Source organism: Pan paniscus, chromosome 10 (assembly GCF_029289425.2).
Source record: "Pan paniscus chromosome 10, NHGRI_mPanPan1-v2.0_pri, whole genome shotgun sequence".
Lineage (NCBI taxonomy): Eukaryota > Metazoa > Chordata > Mammalia > Primates > Hominidae > Pan > Pan paniscus.
In genome coordinates, this window is record NC_073259.2 from 87,648,408 (window position 1) to 87,671,599 (window position 23,192).

Here is a 23,192-nt window from a genome sequence, read left to right on the forward strand (position 1 = left end):
CCAAACTGGTTTCTTGTCTTGCAAAAACACCAAGAGTTCATCCCAAAATTCAAATACTCTTGACTGAAAAGGTCAGTTTGAAGACAAATGTACACCCTAGCATCTGATAACAGCTGATCAGCTAACTCCCAAATTACAGTATCTAATTTTTTAGAAACCTCAAATGTAATGAATTAGTGTTTAATAATAAATTCACACTTTTAGTGTACTATACTGTGAATTCAGCTGATATAGCAAGAACACTGTTTAGTTCAGCTGACAAAGCAAGACTTTCTCAATGAAAGAAGCAGGACACCGATTTACATTCTGGTACAAGCTTCAGTATGTTTTTCTTATTACTGTGCCTGCATAATTAGAATATATTCCTATAAAAGTAAAGCAAAACTCCAAACCACATTTGTTGATACTGTAACCCTTTGCAAGTGTTATATAGTTCAGAGCAAGCTGTATGTCAGCAATGAAGCTGAAAAATAAATTGTTACTTCCTATGTTAGCAAAACCAATGTGTTCATCAAATTGTAACAAAAATTCCTTTGCAGGATCTTATTTGTCTGAGAGTTAGTCTTCCGTATCACTGTCCTGTCCCTAAACACATCAAGCTATCATGGTGTTGCTGGAAAGTGGTATGTGAACTATCTTCTTTACTACAGATTCATCCAACATTTCCAAGCAAACATGTTTTGTCTTGTCATTTGTATGCAGTTTTTTTTAATGTTAGCAACCTCAAGTCAGACTATCAGAAACCCCAAAAATACTAGTGATCACATGTGAAATCCTGAACATCTGCTCCGGTCATCTTTGTAATATTCTTTCAAATAATGAATTTGGTTTTGAACATATTTGATGAATTCGTTTTGAACATGTCATGCCTACAACTACCAATTAAATTTTGATCATTTTATATTGTTTAAATAGCCAGTGTATCTCCAAACAACCCACTTTGGTTTTGGTTTTAGCACTTCGCCCATCAATTATGGCTAAAAACTAAACATAGGACACATAATACTTTCCAAGAAAACTAGTACAAATTCTTTTGATCTGTATCTCTTTGAAATTACTTCCATTGTCATCATTTGGTTTACTACTGCTATCGCATTCAAAAAAGTGTATCTTTGCTTGTCAAAAAAGTCCAGTAAAGTTTGTTTTGTCATCAGTAAATCTGACTTATAAATAATACAAATTTTGCTTCCAGGATTTAAATAATACTTGTAAAACATAAAATTCTAAAGAATGAAAAAGATTTTTACATTTTAAAATTACTATATATTTTTAAATTATTTATGGGACGAGAAGAAGTGTGATTAAAATTAACGAGATTTTAAAAATAAATGCTTTGTTTTTTTGGGGGGGGCGGGGGGAGATAGGGTCTTGCACTGTCACCCAGGCTGATGTACAGAGGTGCCACCATGGCTCACTGCAGTCTTGAAACCTCAAAACTCCTAGGCTCAAGTGATCCTTCCACCTTAGCCTACCAAGTAGCTGGGACTACAGGCATATGCCGCCACCATACCTGGCTAATTTTTTTTTTTTTTTTTTTTTTTTTTGTAGAGATGTGTCTTACTGTGTTGACCAGGCTGGTCTCAAACTCCTGGCTTCAAGCTATCCTCCTGCTTTGGTCTTGGGATTACAGGCATAAGACAGCCACATTTTACTTAATTCTTACACATTTTTGGGTTACAAATGACTAACTTCAAAATATCACACATTGTAACAGCCCTGCTGGGCATGATTAGCATGCAACTTGCCACGGCACTTGAACTACTCTATATCCTGTTCACAGAGTAATCCACTGATCATGCACTTGGATGTGATGATGACAAGTCAAAATGCAATTCAAGTTTCTAAATGCTTATTCTCAAGTTCTTTTCTTGTCTTGGATTGACAACAAACAGTTCAAGGACTACACTTTGGGTATCACTATGTTAGAGAAGGTTGAAACGTAAAAAGAAGGACAAGAATGTGCAAAAACCTATAAATTGTGGCCCATTTGAGAAACAGAAAACTCCAATATGGCTAAAGCATGGAGTGTAAACATAAGAGTAATAAAATATGAGGCTGCAAAAGCAAGCAGGAAACCTGAATTTATTTATTTATTTTTTAAGAGACAGGTTCTCACTCTGTGGCCCAGGCTGGAGTGCAGTGGACAATCATAGCTCACTGTAAATTCAAATTCCTGGGCCCAAGCAATCCTCCCCTCAGCCTCTGGAGTAGCTACATGTGCGACCATGCCCGCTAATTTATCTTAATTTTTTAGAAGTTAGGTCTTGCTATGTTGCCCAGGCCGGTCCTGAGGTCCTGGCCTCAAGCGATCTTCCTGTGTCAGCCACCCAAAGTGCTTGGGAGTAGAAGTCTGAGCTACCACGCCTGGCCCTGAAAGCTATTTTATGGAAGAATTTAAACTAAAGATCTCCAAATATTATTCATAATTACATACCCATGTTGGTATCTATGTTTACTTATCTACCATTTTTATAGGATTTACAATATGACTATATAAAATAATCGTCTGTATCCCAAAAATAGAGCATAAGAAAAAGACTAAAATTTGTTTTATTTATGGTACAAAAGTTTGTTCTCACAAATATTTTAAATAAAATATTGAATATGCTTCATTATTTCTGAAGATCTTAACACCATGTGATACAGAGATTCAAAGATCTAGTTCTAACATCAGTTTGAATATTTGATTTTTAATGGCTATCAAAGCAGAAAGGGATGCCTTACAAAAAAATGAGAATTTTTTTAAAAAGTTTCACTTAAAACCTCAAAATCAGCGTAACTTTTCTTAATTCATGAGAACAGATTTGATTTTGTATATCTTACCAGCTGAACAACAATGTGATCTTATTTGCAGTTAAACACTTGATTTTCTCCACAAATTCCCTAATCCCAGACTTACATATTTTGTAATAGTTAAACTAGATAACTCATAAATCCACATAGATGGACATTCAAATTATAGTATTGTGCAATATGCAGAAAGTGAACAAAGCATGCTTCCCTCAGGACACCTTTAGTACCAAATGACCATCTGACATAAGCAAAGAAGGAATGACTAAATAACTATTACACAGTAGTAGCTTTTAAATATTAATGCCTTAGTGTTTTTCAAATAAAAAGGTAAATATGAATAAAAGTTCCAATATTTTCCTCCTGCACCCTAGCAGATTATCTTGTATATCACCCCCCTTTGGAGACCACTGATTCAGACTCCATTTAAAGGTAATGGTAAGCCATTAAAGCAGAGAAAGTAACAGTATCATTTTTATAAAATATATTGGGAGATGAGCTAAACGGAGACAGGGAGGCCAGTGTGGAGGCTATTGTAATCACCTATGTAAGAGATGATGGTGTCCTAGATTGGTGTGATGGCAATGAGATACTCAGAAGATAAACTCAACAAGGCTTGGTGAATGAATGGATAAGGGCAAGATGGGAAAAAAAATAAGTGTCATAAATAATGTCCAGGCTACTGACTTCAGCAAAAGTAGATGCTGATGTCAACTACTGAAATCCATCAGGTTTCACAAGTTTACTTTTGAAAATGCTTAGTTTAGTTTGCTTAGCAGATATTTAATAGCTGTTGATTATACAGGTATGGAGCTACAGGCATATGCCACCATACCTGGCTAATTTTTTTTTTTTTTTTTTGTAGAGACGTGTCACTATGTTGACCAGGCTGGTCTCAAACTCCTGGCTTCTGGATCTGGAGTCATCAGCATTATGTATAGATAATAAGTGAAGTCATCGGAGTGAATGAAATTTCTACCACAAATACACAAAACGAAAAGAGAATAAAGTCTAAGATTAACAGCTGAGTAGGCTGAGCACAGTGGCTCTCAACTGTAATCTCAGCACTTTGGGGGGCCAAGGCAGGAGGACTGCTTAGGTCCAGGAGTTCAAGACCAGTCTGGACAACATAATGAGACTCTGTCTCTATAAAATTAAAAAAATAAAAAATTAGTCAGGCATGGTGGCATGTTCCTGGAGTCCCAAGCACTTGGGACTTGGGAGGCTGTGGTAGGAGGATTGCTTGAGCCCAAGAGGTTGAGGCTGCAGTGAGCAATTACACCACTGCACTCAGCCTGGGTGACATGGTGAAACCCTGTAAAAAGAAACAAAAACAAAAAAAATCGAGTAATACCAATACACGAAGAAGAGAAACAGGAAAGAAAGAACTACAAATAAGACTGGGAAATACCAGCAAAGTGCTAAAAAGAAAATCAACAGAGGAGGTATCACTAAAGCCATACCATATTATAGAAGACCATTAGAAGCATTTTAAAGGACCCATTTTTCACAAAAAAAAGAAGTCCAACTTTCTGCATCCATCCATGACTTTTTAGGTAGAAACTATAATGCTGACAGCTACAAACAAACCATCCAGAAATATGGATGTCTGTTAGTAATCGTGTATTTGCTTGATGAACATGTTTAAAACAATATTTCAAAAAAGTTTAACTTATTAACAATTTTTAAAACCTTCCATCTTAGACTTGTCAATACATAAACGGCATCATTATGCAATTTTTTTTTTTTTTTTGGAGACAGAGTTTCGCTCCTGTTGCCCAGGCTGGAGTGCAATGCCACTATTTTGGCTCACTGCAACCTCAGCCTGCAGTCAAGTGATTCTCCTACCTCCGCCTCCCAAGTAGCTGGGATTACAGGTGCCCGCCACCACGCCCGGCTAATTTTTGTATTTTTAGTAGAGATGGGGTTTCCCCATGTTGACCAGGCTGGTCTCAAACTCCTGACCTCAGGTGATCCGCCCACCTTGGCCTTCCCAAAGTGCTGGGATTACAGGCATGAGCCACCACACCCGGCCTTCATTATGCAAATGCGAGGAACAGTGAAAAACAAAATCAGTGCTTCATTCCCAATATGTATTATGTTTTAGGGAATACTGTCATAATTGTGAAGAATTGTGTTACTTGATCTTATTGCCAAATTTAGCCATTTAACCTATTTTGAAAGCCAGATATGCACAGTGCAAAATACTCAGAATAAAAGATTGTTCATTAACTCCAAAAAGTTTTTAACATTTTACTTAGGAATGTTAACGTAAATCTCTAATACGATACAAAAAGAATCCTCCCTCCACTCTTAGCTACAAAGACATGAACTATAATGCTCAGAAAAGGGAAAAGAAACAGTATCATCAAAGATAAATGCCACCCCTTACTGGAAGTTTTCCCCCTCTGGGAATTTTCGCATCTTATGTAGAAACACCAGGGGGTGTTGTTTTGGGGAAAATTACACTATTATTCTAAAACTATCATGAGAATGAGATTGGCAGCATTAAGAGATTATAGCTAGAGGAATTTTCCACTAAAATAGACATTATAAAGCTTAGCAATGAGAAGAAATACAAGACTCAAGGGTAAATCCTACTTTTAGAATAAGTATCAAATATTCAAAAGTACAGGATATATTCTGAAATTCCCAAATAACCAACAACTACTTAACTGGCTTCCATCCTTTTAGTATCTTTCACTGCCCCATTCTCTTCACCCTCCAACACTCCCACTCCTCATAACAGCTCCTTGCTCTGTGTAGGGTTTATCTCTCTTCCTTTAAATACAAACATACACATAAGCACATACACCAACAACTAAAAATCAAAATCAACTCCCATTATACTAAACTCTCATAACTCTTTATTAAAATTGATACATATTTATTATAGAAAACAGAAAATACAAATGAGTGTCATCAGTAATTCCACTAACCCAGAGATAATGTCCATTAACATTTTATAACATATTAGTAAATGTTTAGCCTTCTGGATCAGATTCCTTTTAAAAATCTTATGAAAAATATATATCTCCTCCCAGAAAAATAAACATTATCTTCTTTTACACAGAATTTTAGCAGTTTATCACATGAATAGTTCTCAGATAATACTTTATATATATTATACTTTTTGTATCATACTTTTTTGTAATATGTTCTCTCCTCCATTTTACATAAACAGGTAATAATTTTCTTATGTAATTATTTTTCTATAGCATCATTTTAATGGCTGCATTATAACTGTTTATAGCAATATATTATAGTTTTTAATCTATCTCGTTAAAAATTTAAGTTGTTGCAGTTAGGGAATATCATACATATTCATTTCTGGTATATTAAATATAGTGAATTATCCTAAAGAGATCAAATATATCTGGCTGCTCAAATTTCACCACCTGAGAGCTAGACAAGTCCAGAAAACACTCTCCAAATATAGTTTATTATATACAGTAGAAACAGCTAAAATTATACATTCCTCATTATCATCTTAACATGGGTGTCCTAAACAGCCAGGCATAGTACCCTGCACCTTTGAACTATTCAATATTTGACATATAATGTGTGTATATACAGATACATTCTTTTAAAAAAAAAAAAAGCCTTCAACTAAGCAATATGAAAAATTTCTGTGAGGTAAGAATAGGGGTCACACAAAAACTTGTACATGAATGTTCACAGCATATTGCCTATTATATGTATAATATTTCATATAGGCAAAAAGTGTAAAGAATCTAACATTATGTTAATCCAAATGGTAAAACATAATATAGTATATCCTGCAAACTTCAATATGGAATCATCTTGAAAAAATTATGCTTAGCAAATGACGAGACACAAAAAGCCACATACTTGGCCAGGTGCAGTGGCTCACGCCTATAATCCCAGCACTTTGAGAGGCCAAGGCAGGCAGATCACTTGAGGCCAGGATTTCAAGATCAGCCTGGCCAACATGGTGAAACCCTATCTCTACTAAAAATACAAAAATTGGCTGGGTGGGGTGGTGCACACCTGTAGTCCCAGCTGCTTGGGAGGCTGAGGGACAAGAATCACTTGAACCCACAACGCGGGGGTTGCAGTGAGCCGAGATCGCACCACTGCACACTAGCCTGGGCAACAGAGTGAGACTCTGCCTAAAAACAAACAAACAAACAAAAAAACCCAAGAAAGCCATATACTATATGATTCCATTTATCTGAAATATCCAACATAGACAAATCTATAAGGACAGAAAACATATTACTGGTTGCTGGGGGACCTAGGGGCAGAGGAAGAATGGATATGAAGGGTATGAAGTTTCCTTCAGGGTAGAACAATTTTGGAACTAGACAGCAGTGATGGTTGTAAACACTGTGAATGCCCTAAAAATGCTGAACTGTACACCTTAAAAGAGTGAATTTTTATGGCATTTGAATTACATCTTAATAACAGGGAACAGTAAGATCAGTTTAGTGGTTAATTTCCAAATAAATGCACAAAATGCACTTAAAATGACACCAAATACTATGACATGGTTTATCTTTCATTATAATGAAGAAACTCTAGATGTTGTTAGACTTCATAATTCAGAACAAGTTATTTTCTGACATTGTACTACAGCTAAAACAAAGTAAAGATCTGAGTGGATTTGTGAAATCTAGAGCCATATATCTAGAAGTTACTTTTCGGGAAAAAATAAAATAAAACCCTATGTTCGAAAAAAATCTAGTTACTGGTACCATCCGGTCACCTGGAGTTTAAATAAGCTAATCAAACTACCACACTGTATCTATTTCCTACCCATGCTAGGCAAATTAACATTACTACCATGAGGTAATGCAACATATGCTGACACAATCTGCAAATTATTACCTGTTTAATCATACAAGTCATTAAACTTCACTGTGCCTCAGTTTACTCATTTGTAAAATAAGAATAATAAAAGCATCTCCCTAGGACTATCAAGGAATTAACTAAATGGAAAGTACTTTGAATAGTACCTGGTACACACTAATATTATATAAATATTAATAATATTTATGACCTAGAAAAGTTCAGAAATTCACCAGTCCACAAAATGTACAAGAATCCCAATTTATTTTAAATAATCATTTTATGACTTTCATGTACTGTTTTCAAATCTATTAACTAGAAAGGTCACTGCTATTGCATGCCTGACAGCATTGGGTAAAATATAGAACATATCCTAATATAGAAATAATAGATCTTGCCAGGCATGGTGGCTCACGCCTGTAATCCCAGCACCTTGGGAGGCTGAGGCAGATGGATCACTTGAGGTCAAGAGTTTGAGACCAGCCTGGCCAACACAGTGAAACCCCATCTCTAGCCTGGGTGACACAGTGAGACTCTGTCTTTAAAAAAAAAGAAAGAAAGAATAGATCTTGAAAGGAACAGATTTCTTTAGAAAGGGTCATATATAGCCCAAGAAGACTCTCTTTCTTTAACTACTGAGAGATATATTTGGTCGTCTTTAGTTTGGATTTCCCACCATTAAAGAATCTGGCTGATTTCTGGCCAGGTACAATGGCTCACACCTGTAATTCCAGCACTTTGGGAGGCCAAGACAGGCAGATCTCTTTAGCCTAGGAGTTCAGGATCAGCCTGGGCAACACAGAAAAACCCTGTCTCTACAAAAAATTTAAAAATTAGCTGGGTGTGGTGGCACATGCCTGTAGTTACAGCCACTTGGGAGGCCAAAGCTGGAGGATCACCTAAGCCAGGGAATTGAGGGCTGCAGTGAGCCATGATTACACTACTGCACTCCAGCCTGGGCATCGGAATGAGACCTTGTCTCCAAAAAAAAAAAAAAAAAAAAAAAAAAAAAAATAATAATAATAATAATCTAGCTGATTTTTCTGGTTTTGACCCTTGACCAACAAACCAAGGAAGTTTGTGTCTACTTGGTGGTTCTCAAAACAAGAACTACTGGTTAAAACAATGATCATGGTGAAACCCCGTCTCTACTAAAAATACAAAATTAACCGGGCATGGTGGCGCATGCCTGTAATCCCAGCTACTCAGGAGCCTGAGGCAGGAGAATCACTTGAACCTGGGAGGCGGAGGTTGCAGTGAGCCAAGATTGTGCCAATGCACTCCAGCCTGGGCGACAAGAGCAAAACTCAGACTCAAAAAAAAAAAAAATCATAAAGTTCCATCTAGGAAAAAAAGTTAACATTGTTGTGTTGCAACATCTTAAATCTTGAATGAAAACTATGTTTCTAAATAAATTATTCATCTCTAAACTTGAACCGGTTCTAGTCGGTTTCTTATGAAAGAGCTTGAGAATGAGGTTGAGAACTAAAGTTCTTAACTGGCCATCCCCAACCTTTTTGGCAACAGGGAACAGTTTCATAGAAGACAATTTTTCCAAGGACCAGGGGGATGGCAGGGAGGATGGTTTCAGGATGAAACTGTTCCACTGCAGATCATCAGGCATTAGATTCTCATAAAGGAGCATGTAACCTAGGTCCCTCGCATGAACAGTTCACAATAGGGTTCGCACGCTCCTATGAGAATCTAATGCCATTGCTGATCTTGCAGGAGGCAAAGCTTAGGCAGTAATGCTCACCGACTGCTCACCTCCTGCTGTGTGGACTGGCTCCTAACAGGCCACAGACAGGTAGCAGTCCACACCCCGAGGGGTGGGGACCCCTGGCTTAAAGTATTTCACAGTGTCTCAAATTAAATGCATTTATGTTATGTAGAAGTCTTATCATTTAAACAATGGCAAAGATTTAGTTTACTGAACCATCTACCCAGAGTTAGTTCTGCTATAATACAATATTAAGTGTTTCTAAAATCACTGTGTTATGCAAAAATCACTCAATAAAAACATGGTGGGCCAGGCATGGTGGCTCATGACTGTAATCCCAGCACTTTGGGAGGCTGAGGTGGGTGAACTACTTGAGATCAGGAGTTTGAGACCAGTCTGGCCAACATGGCAAAACCCCATCTCTACTAAAAATACAAAAGTTAGCTGGGCATGGTGGCAGATGCCTTTAATCCCAGCTACTTGGGAGGCTGTGGCAGGAGAATCACTTGAGCTCAGGAGGTAAAGGTTGCTTCAGCCCAGGAGGTAAAGGATGCAATGAGCCAAGATCATGCTACTGCACTCCAGCCTGGGTGACAAGAGTGAGACTCCACCTCAAAAAAACAAAAGGAGGGGGGCAATTATACAGAAAATGGGGTTGGAGGACAATGTTCTAAAACTTCATCTGTGACACATTATAAAATATAGTAGTCTAATATAAAGTGGTAGTACAGTTTTACAGGTTACAACAGCTAAGAAATAAATAAATACAGCATTTTATCTTGAAAAAGTAGTGAGGTTTCCTTATAGAAGCTGGTTGGCAGCAGAAGGGTTGCAGCTTGTGGGTTAATACGAAATATGAGAAAGAAGATATCTGAAATTAGACTGGAAGTTGTAACATCACATATGGAAGTGAAAGGGACAGGAGGCAGGAAAATTCTGGGCAGAAGAGGGTGGTCCTGGTGAGGGTCCCACCCTCAATCCTTGAACTGTGGCCCAAAGTGAGAACATGCATCCCTGTTTTCCTGCTTGAATGTTGCCTTTTCCAAAACCACCCATGGCCCGTCCTGCTCCCCATCCTGTGCCCATAAAAACCTCAGGCTCTGCCACCACAGACAGGAGAGGAAGAGAAGAAGAGAAGCAGTTTGACTTCAGAGTAATGGCTTGACAATGCTGCACCAGGGAAAGATTATCTTCCCACTCTATCCCCTTTCCAGCTCCCCTTTCATTGGCAATATAATCCTCCATATTCACCACCCTTCAATTCGTTCATGTGACCTGATTTTTCCTGGACACTGAATGGGTGCAAACGCTAAAGGCTGTCATACTGACCCTCTGCTCTCACTAGCAGAGAGCAACTGCCTCACAAGAAAAGGCAGAGGACCCACTGAACTGTTTAACACTTAAGCCGTCCATGGATGGCAAAGCTAAAAGAGCACTAACTATAACACTTCTTCTGGGACTTCAGGGGTGGGCATCCCCCTAGATACTGCCATGGGGACAGTACAGAATTCATTCCTGCCAGGGTCCAAAAGCGCTCACCCTGGCTCTTGCACCTGCTCACCTGTGCTCCCCCTCCCATGAGGGGTAGAATGCAGTGGGTTCGAGTGAGTGGAATTTGCCCCTGCCACACCAAAGTGCCCGGCTAGGTCCAGCACCTGTGCACTCCAGTTCCTGCCTGCAAAGGGGCCAGGGAAACTTTTCTGCTTCAGAAGCAAAGCTGTAGCTCATACTGAGGTACCTGGTAGATGTTTGTCAGGAATGCCTGAGAACCTTCTGTGTATTCCTATGCAGCTTGGTTGAGCTGGGTAAGGTTTTCAGCATTTACCTAGCATTTCTGGTGAACAAAACTGTATATAAGCAAAGGTAAAATTTGAGTTAGGGTCAAACTGTTCCCTAATGTACCAATTAGGACCAATTTGCATTTCAAAAGCAAGCATTATAGCAGAATTGACTTTGCAAGAAAATTCTGACCCTGAAGAAAAAGAATCATAGTCATGTTTTATCCAAATAAAGTAGACAGAAATTATGGGTTACCAAAGCAGTGACAGTGAGGATTTCTGGTATATTTATGCTACACTTCGTTTAAAAGGCAGAAATCACTCAGTTGATACTAGCCATTATTTAGAGAACTTAAAAGGTGAAGATACTCATGTTACATTAGGTGAGGAGTAAAATTACACATTGAGGCCAGGCACAGTGGCTCATGCCTCTAATCTCAGTACTTTGGGAGGCAGAGTTGGGAGGATCACTTGAGTTTGAGATCACCCTGGGCAACATAGAGAGATTCTGTCTCTACCAAAAATTAAAAAAAAAAAAAAAACGAAAAAGAAAATTACACATTGAAAAAACAAAAAACCCACAAATTGGTAACACTGATCCATCTTTACTAAATCTTGAGTTTCAGAAATTACATAACCCTCACCTCCAAATAGTTCCCTACAGTTAAACACATTTTTATAAGGAAAACCGGGAATATGTAAGACACATTCCACAAAAGTCAATTCAAGTTTTAAAATACAGCATAATTAGACTGAGCACGTAACAGACTCAAGGCTAAAAATGTACATTCTTATTTGTGAGAAAAATTAAGTATTTAATTCATAATTTATAAGAGCATACATTCAAACGAATCTTCTGGGTGTTTGAACCTCCTAATGACTTTAAGAGTTATTTCTAGCTATATAAAATTTATATATATTTATATAAATCTTATAGATATTCATATATAAATCTTATAGATATTCATATATAAATCTTATATTTATATATAAATCTTATACAGTACATATTTTATATATTTATATATAATATATAATTTATATAGAATATATATAATTTCTTGGAAGTTATTTGGTTTACTGAAAATATTTTCTATTTTCAGTTATATATATATAAAAAATAAGTTATTAGGTTTACTGAAAATATTTTCTTACATGTGATGCCAAATTTCTATCTTTTACTCTATTCTCCCTTTTCTTCATTCCCATTAGTCAGCAGACACCTTCACTAAGAAACATCTATTCTCTAGTCATTGCTATAAATTGCTGACAGATTAATGAAAATAACAAACTGTTGATATAAAGTACAACACATTTCTACTAGATAAGAGATAATTTCATATACAGATCCTAGGTTTTGTGGCTTTTTAAGTTTTTGTCTTTTTTTCTCTTTTTAGATGGCATTAAAATGGAGCTCCAAACCAATAAAAAATGATGGGAAACTTTAAGATATTTATAACAGTATTAAACAGGGGCAAATCTTTGAAAGCTGAAAAGTAAACCACATGCTCTAGGCTATGAGAATACAAGTAAGAAAAGTACAAACACATGGACATATCACAAGTAATGGTCTCAAAAGTTTCACAAAAATTCACAGAGAATAAATTTGCCTTCTGATTTAACACAATGACATGTAAATAAAGCTTTTGATAGGATTTATAAAATTATTCCCCTCTTGATTCTAATTAAAGAACACAAATTTGAAAAGTGTCATTCGTACTTTAAGACTATTACTTGATAAGAACTAAATGTATAAGATCAATACAACAAACTTGATAAGTTGCCACAGTTTATCTTTAGTCTCCAAACCAAAAACTAATGCTAAAAATTTTTTGGTTTGAGAATGTGGTATGGGAACAGGCCACATCAAGGCTATTTCATAATTATTTCCGGAAAGAGAAAAAGGATTTTTTCCAGTTTAAACTATTAATGGCAAACGAAAGCAGGTTTCATTATACCTACATCAAAATTACCCAGAAATGAAAATAAAAGCAGTAACAGTAGTAAATGCATTGAGTGTTTTCTCATGTGCCAGAAACTACTTCAGACTTAATTACTCTTCTGATTATCTTGGCCTTCTCATCTCTTTCTATTGCTAATAAATACTGCAGCCCATGACAAAAATTAAATTTTATTTTTATATAATATTGGTTAATGAATGTTTTATTTTAGATGAAACAGCTGAAATATTTTAAACTCCAACATACAGATGAAAGTAAGTGTTTTACATGTATAAATCTAGGCAGATGGTCTTACATAGTTAATAAAAATGTGGGCTCCAGAGTCAGGCTGCCAGAGTTCAAATCCAGAATTTACTGTTGACTAGGTTTATAACCCCAGAAAAATTATTCTACTTATTTAACCTCACGTCTCTCATCTATAAAATGGAAATAAATATTATTCCTGCCTTATAAGATAATCATGAGAATTGAAAGAACTCTATGTAAAGCAATTTGGACACAGTAAGTACTCAATAATATTTATCATTCTAGGATTATTAGCGCAAGTATGACCACATGCTTCTGCAACCTTTATGGCCTCAACAGGGAAGAAGGAAGTGAATATCCTAGACACCTCCACTGAAAAACTTCTTGTACCCAATTCTGACTTTCTTCCTATACATATACATGCACAAACACATTCTCTGGTTAGAAGTGTTACTCATTGTGTACAGGTGGTGCAATGGACTGATCTGTGTCCTCCCAAAATTCATATGTTGAAGCCATAACCCTTAATGAGATGGAGCCCTTGGGAGATAATTGGGTTTAAATGAGGTCACAAGGATGAGACCCTCATGATGCGATTAGTTCCTTTATAAAGAAGGGACCTCAGAAAGCTTACTTTCCCTCTTCCTCCCTCTTTCTCTCTGCCATGTGAGGACACAGTGAGAAAGTGGCTACCTATAAGGCAGGAAGAGAGTCCTCACCAGAACCTGACAATGGTGGACATGCAGCCTCCAGAAATGTGAGAAAATTAATTTCTGTTAAGTCACCAGTCTATAGTATTTTGTTATGGCACTCTGAGCTAACTAATACAGATGGGTCTACTTATATTTTCAATGTTTAAATACATGAGAAATAGCAATTCAAGGCATTTATTTTGCAAAGTTCATCAGACCCATGCAAATTCACGGTGAGTTTTCAAAGACTTCGGCATGTCAGAATAAGCCATGGTCAGGCAGACATGATACTCCTGCTTACAATATAATTTATTTTTAAGAGCACAGTAGAAAGGTTTCTTACTTTTCAAAAAGCTGCTTTAAATAGTTCTAGTTAAGTCAATGTCAGACAGACATTACATTCATGTCTACAATATGTTTAAGTCATAAGGATTCTTACCTTTTATATCTGCCTGAAACTGTTCTAGGTGGCTCCTGCAAAGTAAAAATAATTATGTATCAGTTTGAGTATGTATGTACACAATTACTTATTATATAAAATAGTTGATAGAGAATACCTAATTTTAAAAAGACCAACTTGAAGCAATCACTGTTTTAAAAAATTCACACTGCTGGTCAAACAAAACGGGAGTCTACATCTGATTTTTCAGTCCAAATCAATCACTTTTTTAAAATTATGTTTTTAATAAAGAAGTATTTTAAAAACTCAGAAAATGGACAAGGCCGGGGGCATCACTCATCATCCACTCAGCTTAAATCCTCTTGAAAGTCAAGGGGCATTAAAAAGTACCACCATTATTTTTATATATATATATTTTTTTGTTTGTTTGTTTGTTTGTTTTGTTTTGTTTTGTTTTGTTTTTGAGAAGGAGTTTCACTCTTGTTGCCCAGGCTACAGTGCAATGGTGTCATCTGGGCTCACCGCAACCTCCGCCTCCCGGGTTCAAGTGATTCTCCTGCCTCAGCCTCCCAAGTAGCTGGGATTACAGGCATGTGCCACCACGCCTGGCTAATTTTGTATTTTTAGTAGAGACGGGGTTTCTCCATGTTGGTCAGATTGGTCTCGAACTCCTGACCTCGGGTGATCCGTCCACCTCAGCCTCCCCAAGTGCTGGGATTACAGGTGTGAGCCACTGCGCCCGGCCTTATAGTCTTTAGTCTTTATATATCTCCCTTTGTCTTTTTTATGCCATCAACTTTTCTAAAACTTACAACTTACCGTGTGCATACAGTAATTAGTTCCTATTTTTAAAGACTACATATACAGCTAAAAATGAAAAGTGAAAAAGTACATTTTAATATTGTGCTGATTCTAAGCTACTAAAAAAAAAAAAAAGGTTGCTAAAAGTTAACATTAACCATTGGGGTAGAAAAATTGTTACCTTGCAAATAACTAGGCAGTCATGTCTCTGTTCAATCTTTTGACAGTCTAGGTTCTCCAAATACTTCTGCAGTTTCACTTTAATAAAACAGGTCAAAATCAAATGACGTCTTTAAAAATTGATAACTTTTTTCCTAATTAATCATTAAGTTGCCAAGAGAGATCCTACAATTAAAGAAGTTCTCATCTGGTTAAGGTAAAAGAATAAGCTACCTTTATAAGATAACCAGTTCCAGAGTAAAAGAGTAAATACTGACTGCATGATGCGATAAAAGACTAGCAATGTGGGGAACCAGTACAGCAAACCATATGATTAAGAGGAGGGATCGGATCAAGTTTCCAACCAGACAGGCTACTCCATAGCTAGGAGACTATGGGTTTAACCTCTATCAGTGTCTACTGATCTCTAAAATGGAATAACAGTGCCTATTTTATTGGGTTGTTGTAGAGATAAAATGACGTAAGTGAGTAAAATTAGCACAGTCCCTTCCAAACAGGCTTTCAATTTCAATTTGATAGCTAACACAAACAGAAAACTAACTGGGATATGGAAAAATCTTAATTGAATTTTCTGCATGGAATTTGAGTAAGTCTGTCTTAATTATTCCAAGTCAATAAATTCTCATTACAGAAGCCTATATCACTTAGTTTAATTTGTATCTCAATTTTTCATGTATATATCTTATATTCTAAGTAAAATGTAAGTGTTTGACAAATAAGAACCCTCCACCAGCAATTCCTTTCTTTCTCCCCCAAAACCCCAGCTCACCTAGTATGCAATAAATATATATTGACAACTTAGGGAAATAACTTCCTTAGTAATCTGCAGTTACAAGAAAGTACCATTTGGGAAGTAACCAGTTGCAGGAAATAATCAGGTGACAGGATACTTGAGCGACTGTGTATGTGGGCTTGACCCCATAAACAGGCTTAGTTCTGGGGAAGTCATGCCTTGACAGGTGATACAAAGACATTTTAACCAACCCTGAGCATCAGCTGTTCTTACAGCAAGGACAACAACAAAACCTGGCAAGCAAACTTTAAAGAGTTTCTTATCTGCTTGTCATTAAGCAGATATCCACGAATCTACACTTTTGTACCAAACACGTAAAACAGATCCCCTATTTATTTAGATGGTTATTTAATGTCGAAAGAAATATTAAGCTTATGTATACTCACTCAAAATATACTTTATTAAATGTGAGTGATAATGATTCATACAGAAGTTTTTCCAGCTGGGTGCAGTGGCTCATACCTGTAATCCCAGCACTTTGGGAGGCCGAGGGGAGTGGATCACTTGAGCCCTGGAAGTCAAAACCAGCCTAGGCAACATGGTGAAACTCTTATCTCTACATAAAATACAAAATTAGCTGGGTGAAGTGGCGTGTGCCTGTAGTCCCAGCTACTCGGGAGGCTGAAGTGGGTGGACTGCTTGAACTCAAGAGGCAGAGGTTGCAGTGAGCTGAGATCACACTACTATACTCCAGCCTGTGCAACAGAGCAAGACCCTGTCTCAAAAAAAAAGTTTTTCCCCTGGTAGTTTCACAAACGGTATTTGCATTAACATTTTACAAAGAGCTTCTTTTATTAAATTCCCTAATATTACCCTATATGAACTAAACTAAGGCGTATGATGTCTACATATGCATGAGAAAAAATGCCAGAATCTCCAAAATAAAGTTCTAAAACATCACATATCATTTCTCTCACATCTGTCTCATTTTGGTTATATTTGAAATATCTCAGAACATGCCACATCAGCTTGATTGCCCAGATTGCCTTTTACTGAAATGAAGTCAGCAAAATTGCTAAATGAGAGCAACCCTTACTAGATTTACTAATTTGTGGGTTACTGGTATATCAACTGAAATGGTATGAATAACTTGGCAACAAACACTATTTTCTGAGGCTTGAAATAGACTTTTTTCTGTAATATGGTAAAACTTAGAGTAATAGAGATGTAGAGTAGAATTTTAACAAAAACAGAAATGTAAAATGGAGGGCATTTTCAGCAACTCTAAATTGCAGTGGCATTATAATAATTTCACACTTTGACCCAATTATAAATGACTTAAAAGTCAGTATCAGACAAGTTTTGAGTTAAGTATGCTAACCAGAAGTCATGTAAAAATATCAGATTTCTACATTTCTCTACAGTTGTTTGGGTTTTTTTTTTTTAAACACTCAGTCACTTAAAACATAACTCAGTAAGTTTTACACAGTATTTTCCACACTGCTAGCTTGATACAGTTGATAAAATTAGAACTCCCACATACTACGTTGGTACGAAAAGTAATTGCGGGTTTGCCATTACAGTCATTCCATGCTCATGTCTGAGACATACAAATAATCAGAATTTAAGCTATACTTATTTCTTGTATATAGCTAATATTTCAATAGTTAAGATTTTGAAGCACACAGACGACACGAGTTTATTCCTTATTGGTGGATTTGAATATGGTCTTTTATTAGAGATTATACATTTTGAAGCTGAATGTTATTTTATAGTGATTCTTGTTTTTTGGCAGGGCGCAGTGGCTCACACCTGTAATCCCAGCACTTTGGGAGGCCAACGCAGGAAGATCACCTAAGGTCCAGAGACCAGCCTGGCCAACGTGGTGAAACCCTGTCTCTACTAAAAATACAACGATTAGCCGGGCCTGGAGGCAAGTGCCTGTAATCCCAGCTACTTGGGAGGCTGAGACAGGAGAATTGCTTTAACAGAGGAGGTGGAGGTTGCAGTGAGCTGAGATCATGCCACTGCACTCCAGCCTGGGTGGCAGAGCAAGACTCCGTCTCAAAAAACAACAAAAAAAACTTTTAACAGTAAAATGTTCCCCACACTGGATAGATTATACCAGTATGATTAGAGACTGGGAGGGGTGGGAGTCTTCTTATGCATGTTAAAAATGGGCAATTAAAGGTGGAGTTTAAAGTGATTTCTATATCCTGGCCAAAAAGAGAAAACTGGGCATATCTTAAATTAGAAATGTTAGGTTAAAAAAAAAATCAACCTATATAGTGCAGTGAAAGGGTCCCTTATAATTTTTTTAGCTTTATTTTTAATTGACAAATAATGATTAGATATATGTATAAGGCACAAAGTGATATTTTTATTTCAATACATGTATATATTATGGAAGGATCAAATTAGAGTAATTAGCATGTATGTCTGATATATTTTGGATGTCCCCTCCAAATCTCATGCTGAAATGTAATCTCCAGTGTTGAAGGTGGGGCCTGTTGGGAGGTGACTGGATCATGGGAGTGGACTTCTCATGAATGGTTTAGCACCAATGAGATCTGGTTAAGAGTATGGGACCTGCCCCCTCTCTCTCTCGCTCCTGCTCCTATCATGTGATGTGCCTGCTTCCACTTTGCTTTCCTCCATGAGTAGCTCCCTGAGGGCCTCATAAGAAGCTGAGCACATGTTGGTGCCATGCTTGTATAGCCTGTAGAAGTGTGAGACAATTTAACCTATTTTTCTTATAAATTATCCAATCTCAGGTGTCTCTTTATAGCAATGCAAAGAACAACCTATACAGAATTACCTCAAATACTCATCACTTCTTTTTTTTTTTGTTTCTTTTTTTGAGATACAGTCTCGCTGTCACCCAGGCTGGAATGCAGTGGTGTGATCTCAGCTGACTGCAACATCCGCCTCCAAAGTTCAAGTAATTTTTGTGCCTCAGCCTCCTGAGTAGCTGGGATTACACGTCAACACCACCATGCTCAGCTAATTGTTGTATTTTTAGAAGAGATGGGGTTTTGTCATGTTGGCCAGGCTGGTCTTGAACTTCTGGCATCAAGTGGTCCACCCACTTCGGCCTCCCAGAGTGCTGGGATTACAGGCATGAGCCACTGCACCAGGCCCTTATCCCTTCTTTCTGGTGAGAACATTTAAAATACTCTTAGCTATTTTGAAATATACATTATTATGAACTATAATCACCTTACTGTGCAATAAAACAGAAATTATTCCTCCTATCTAACTGTAACTTTGCACCCATTGGCCAATGTTTCTCCTTTCTCCATCTACCTTAGCCTCTGGTAATCACCATTCTACTCTCTACTTCTATGAGTTTGACTTTTTTGGATTCCACATATAAGTGAGATCACTGCGACAAAATGGATGACGGCAGAGGACATTATGTTCACTGAAATAAGTCCCTGATAATTTTAACGAGGAAAATGCTTGACATTCTTACATGGTAGAACAAAATTCCACACAAATATAAACGTCACCTTAGATGTCTTAACTATATTTCTGTAGCCACAAAAATTTCCAGGCAAAGAAACAACTATATAATTATTTGGCACTTTAATAATTACTACTCCATACTAAATAGGGAAAAAAAAATGAAGAAATACATAGTCCTTTTCCCCTTATCCAAGCTTTCACTTTCTACAGTTTCAGTTACCCATGGTCAACCCATGGGTATTAATAAAGCTAGATTAATAATTTTTAATATTTGTTATTTAATAATTTTAATTAATAAAATTTTAGTATTTTAATCAATAAATTAAAATATTAAATAGAAAACTCGAGACATACACTTTAGTAGCAAAACTTCAGTTAATATTGACTGATTCAGCTGAGATGCATTAATTCAATGGAATATTTTGAAGTCATTAAAAAAAGAAGGCAGAAATAGAAAAGTTTGCAAGATGTGCTGTTTAGATAAAAAAGATAAAATGAAGAACAGTATATATTATGATTCTGCATGTTTCCAAGGAAATTTATATATGCAAAGAAAATTCCTGAAATAATGCTCATGAAACTTAGAGAAAAAAAAAAAACAAAAAGCGGAGGAGGAGGGAGGAGGAGGAGGAAGAAGGACAGGAGGGCTCTCCCTCTCCCCTCTCCCGTCTCCCGTCTCCCTCTCCCTCTCCCTCTGTCTCCCTCTCCCCACGGCCTCCCTCTCCCCACGGTCTCCCTCTGATGCCGAGCCGAAGCTGGACTGTACTGCTGCCATCTTGGCTCACCGCAACCTCCTTGCCTGATTCTCCTGCCTCAGCCTGCTGAGTGCCTGCGATTGCAGGTGCGCGCCGCCACGCCTGACTGGTTTTCATATTTTTTTGGTGGAGACGGGATTTTGCTGTGTTGGCCGGGCCGGTCTCCAGCTCCTGACCGCGAGTGATCCGCCAGCCTCGGCCTCCCGAGGTGCCGGGATTGCAGACGGAGTCTCGTTCACTCAGTGCTCAATGGTGCCCAGGCTGGAGTGCAGTGGCGTGATCTCGGCTCGCTACAACCTCCACCTCCCAGCCGCCTGCCTTGGCCTCCCAAAGTGCCGAGATTGCAGCCTCTGCCCGGCCGCCACCCCGTCTGGGAAGTGAGGAGCGTCTCTGCCTGGCCGCCCATCGTCTGGGATGTGAGGAGCCCCTCTGCCTGGCTGCCCAGTCCGGAAAGTGAGGAGCGTCTCTGCCCGGCTGCCATCCCATCTAGGAAGTGAGGAGCACCTCTTCCCGGCCGCCATCACATCTAGGAAGTGAGGAGCGTCTCTGCCCGGCCGCTCATCGTCTGAAATGTGGGGAGCGCCTCTGCCCCGCTGCCCCGTCTGGGATGTGAGGAGCGTCTCTGCCCGGCCGCCCCGTCTGAGAAGTGAGGAGACCCTCTGCCTGGCAACTGCCCCGTCTGAGAAGTGAGGAGCCTCTCCGCCTGGCAGCCACCCCGTCCGGGAGGGAGGTGGGGGGGGTCAGCCTCCCGCCCAGCCAGCCACCCCGGCCGGGAGGGAGGTGGGGAGGTCAGCCCCCAACCCGGCCAGCCGCCCCGTCCGGGAGGTGAGGGGCGCCTCTGCCCGGCCGCCCCTACTGGGAAGTGAGGAGCCCCTCTGCCCGGCCAGCCGCCCCGTCCGGGAGGGAGGTGGGGGGTCAGCCCCCCGCCCGGCCAGCCGCCCCGTCCGGGAGGGAGGTGGGGGGGGTCAGCCCCCGGCCCGGCCAGCCGCCCCGTCCGGGAGGTGAGGGGCGCCTCTGCCCGGCCGCCCCTACTGGGAAGTGAGGAGCCCCTCTGCCCGGCCAGCCGCCCCATCCGGGAGGGAGGTGGGGGGGTCAGCCCCCTGCCCAGCCTGCCGCCCCGTCCGGGAGGGAGTTGGGGGGTCAGCCCCCCGCCCGGCCAGCCACCCCGTCCGGGAGGTGAGGGGCGCCTCTGCCCGGCCGCCCCTACTGGGAAGTGAGGAGCCCCTCTGCCCGGCCAGCCGCCCTGTCCGGGAGGGAGGTGGGGGGGTCAGCCCCCCGCCCGGCCAGTCGCCCCGTCCGGGAGGGAGGTGGGGGGGTCAGCCCCCCGCCCGGCCTGCCGCCCCGTCTGGGAGGGAGGTGGGGGGGTCAGCCCCCCGCCCGGCCAGCCACCCCGTCCGGGAGGTGAGGGGCGCCTCTGCCCGGCCGCCCCTACTGGGAAGTGAGGAGCCCCTCTGCCCGGCCAGCCGCCCCGTCCGGGAGGGAGGTGGGGGGGGTCAGCCCCCCGCCCGGCCAGCCGCCCCGTCCGGGAGGTGAGGGGCGCCTCTGCCCGGCTGCCCCTACTGGGAAGTGAGGAGCCCCTCTGCCCGGCCAGCCGCCCCAGCCGGGAGGGAGGTGGGGGGGTCAGCCCCCCGCCCGGCCAGCCGCCCCATCTGGGAGGTGAGGGGCGCCTCTGCCCGGCCGCCCCTACTGGGAAGTGAGGAGCCCCTCTGCCCGGCCAGCCGCCCCGTCCGGGAGGGAGGTGGGGGGTCAGCCCCCCGCCCGGCCAGCCGCCCCGTCCGGGAGGGAGGTGGGGGGGTCAGCCCCCCGCCCGGCCAGCCGCCCCGTCCGGGAGGGAGGTGGGGGGTTCAGCCCCCCGCCCGGTCAGCCGCCCCGTCTGGGAGGGAGGTGGGGGGGGTCAGCCCCCCGCCCAGCCAGCCGCCCCGTCCGGGAGGTGAGGGGCGCCTCTGCCCGGCCGCCCCTACTGGGAAGTGAGGAGCCCCTCTGCCCGGCCAGCCGCCCCATCCGGGAGGGAGGTGGGGGGGTCAGCCCCCTACCCGGCCAGCCGCCCCGTCCGGGAGGGAGGTGGGGGGGTCAGCCCCCCGCACGGCCAGCCGCCCCGTCTGGGAGGGAGGTGGGGGGGTCAGCCCCCTGCCCAGCCTGCCGCCCCGTCCGGGAGGGAGTTGGGGGGGTCAGCCCCCCGCCCGGCCAGCCACCCCGTCCGGGAGGTGAGGGGCGCCTCTGCCCGGCCGCCCCTACTGGGAAGTGAGGAGCCCCTCTGCCCGGCCAGCCGCCCTGTCCGGGAGGGAGGTGGGGGGGTCAGCCCCCCGCCCGGCCAGTCGCCCCGTCCGGGAGGGAGGTGGGGGGGTCAGCCCCCCGCCCGGCCTGCCGCCCCGTCCGGGAGGGAGGTGGGGGGGTCAGCCCCCCGCCCGGCCAGCCACCCCGTCCGGGAGGTGAGGGGCGCCTCTGCCCGGCCGCCCCTACTGGGAAGTGAGGAGCCCCTCTGCCCGGCCAGCCGCCCCGTCCGGGAGGGAGGTGGGGGGGTCAGCCCCCCGCCCGGTCAGCCGCCCCGTCCGGGAGGGAGGTGGGGGGGTCAGCCCCCCGCCCGGCCAGCCGCCCCGTCCGGGAGGTGAGGGGCGCCTCTGCCCGGCCGCCCCTACTGGGAAGTGAGGAGCCCCTCTGCCCGGCCAGCCGCCCCGTCCGGGAGGGAGGTGGGGGGGTCAGCCCCCCACCCGGCCAGCCGCCCCGTCCGGGAGGGAGGTGGGGGGGGTCAGCCCCCGCCCTGCCAGCCACCCCGTCTGGGAGGTGAGGGGCGCCTCTGCCCGGCCGCCCCTACTGGGAAGTGAGGAGCCCCTCTGCCAGGCCACCACCCCGTCTGGG

At 41.8% G+C, this 23,192-nt stretch overlaps 1 protein-coding gene across 3 annotated transcripts in view; it reads right to left on the minus strand.

The window, feature by feature from the left end:
* The window catches only part of PAWR (pro-apoptotic WT1 regulator), a 109,305-nt gene that overhangs the window by 14,236 nt on the left and 71,877 nt on the right, over positions 1 to 23,192 (minus strand). For 2 of the 3 annotated variants that reach the window (XM_055095936.2, XM_024931023.4), the window contains exon 3: positions 14,439 to 14,473. In XM_055095936.2, the coding sequence (XP_054951911.1) occupies positions 14,439 to 14,473 (35 nt within the window). Of the gene's footprint in view, positions 1 to 5,492; positions 5,572 to 14,438; positions 14,474 to 23,192 lie in introns of those variants that run through there. The other variant, XM_063593560.1, reaches the window with a different exon arrangement.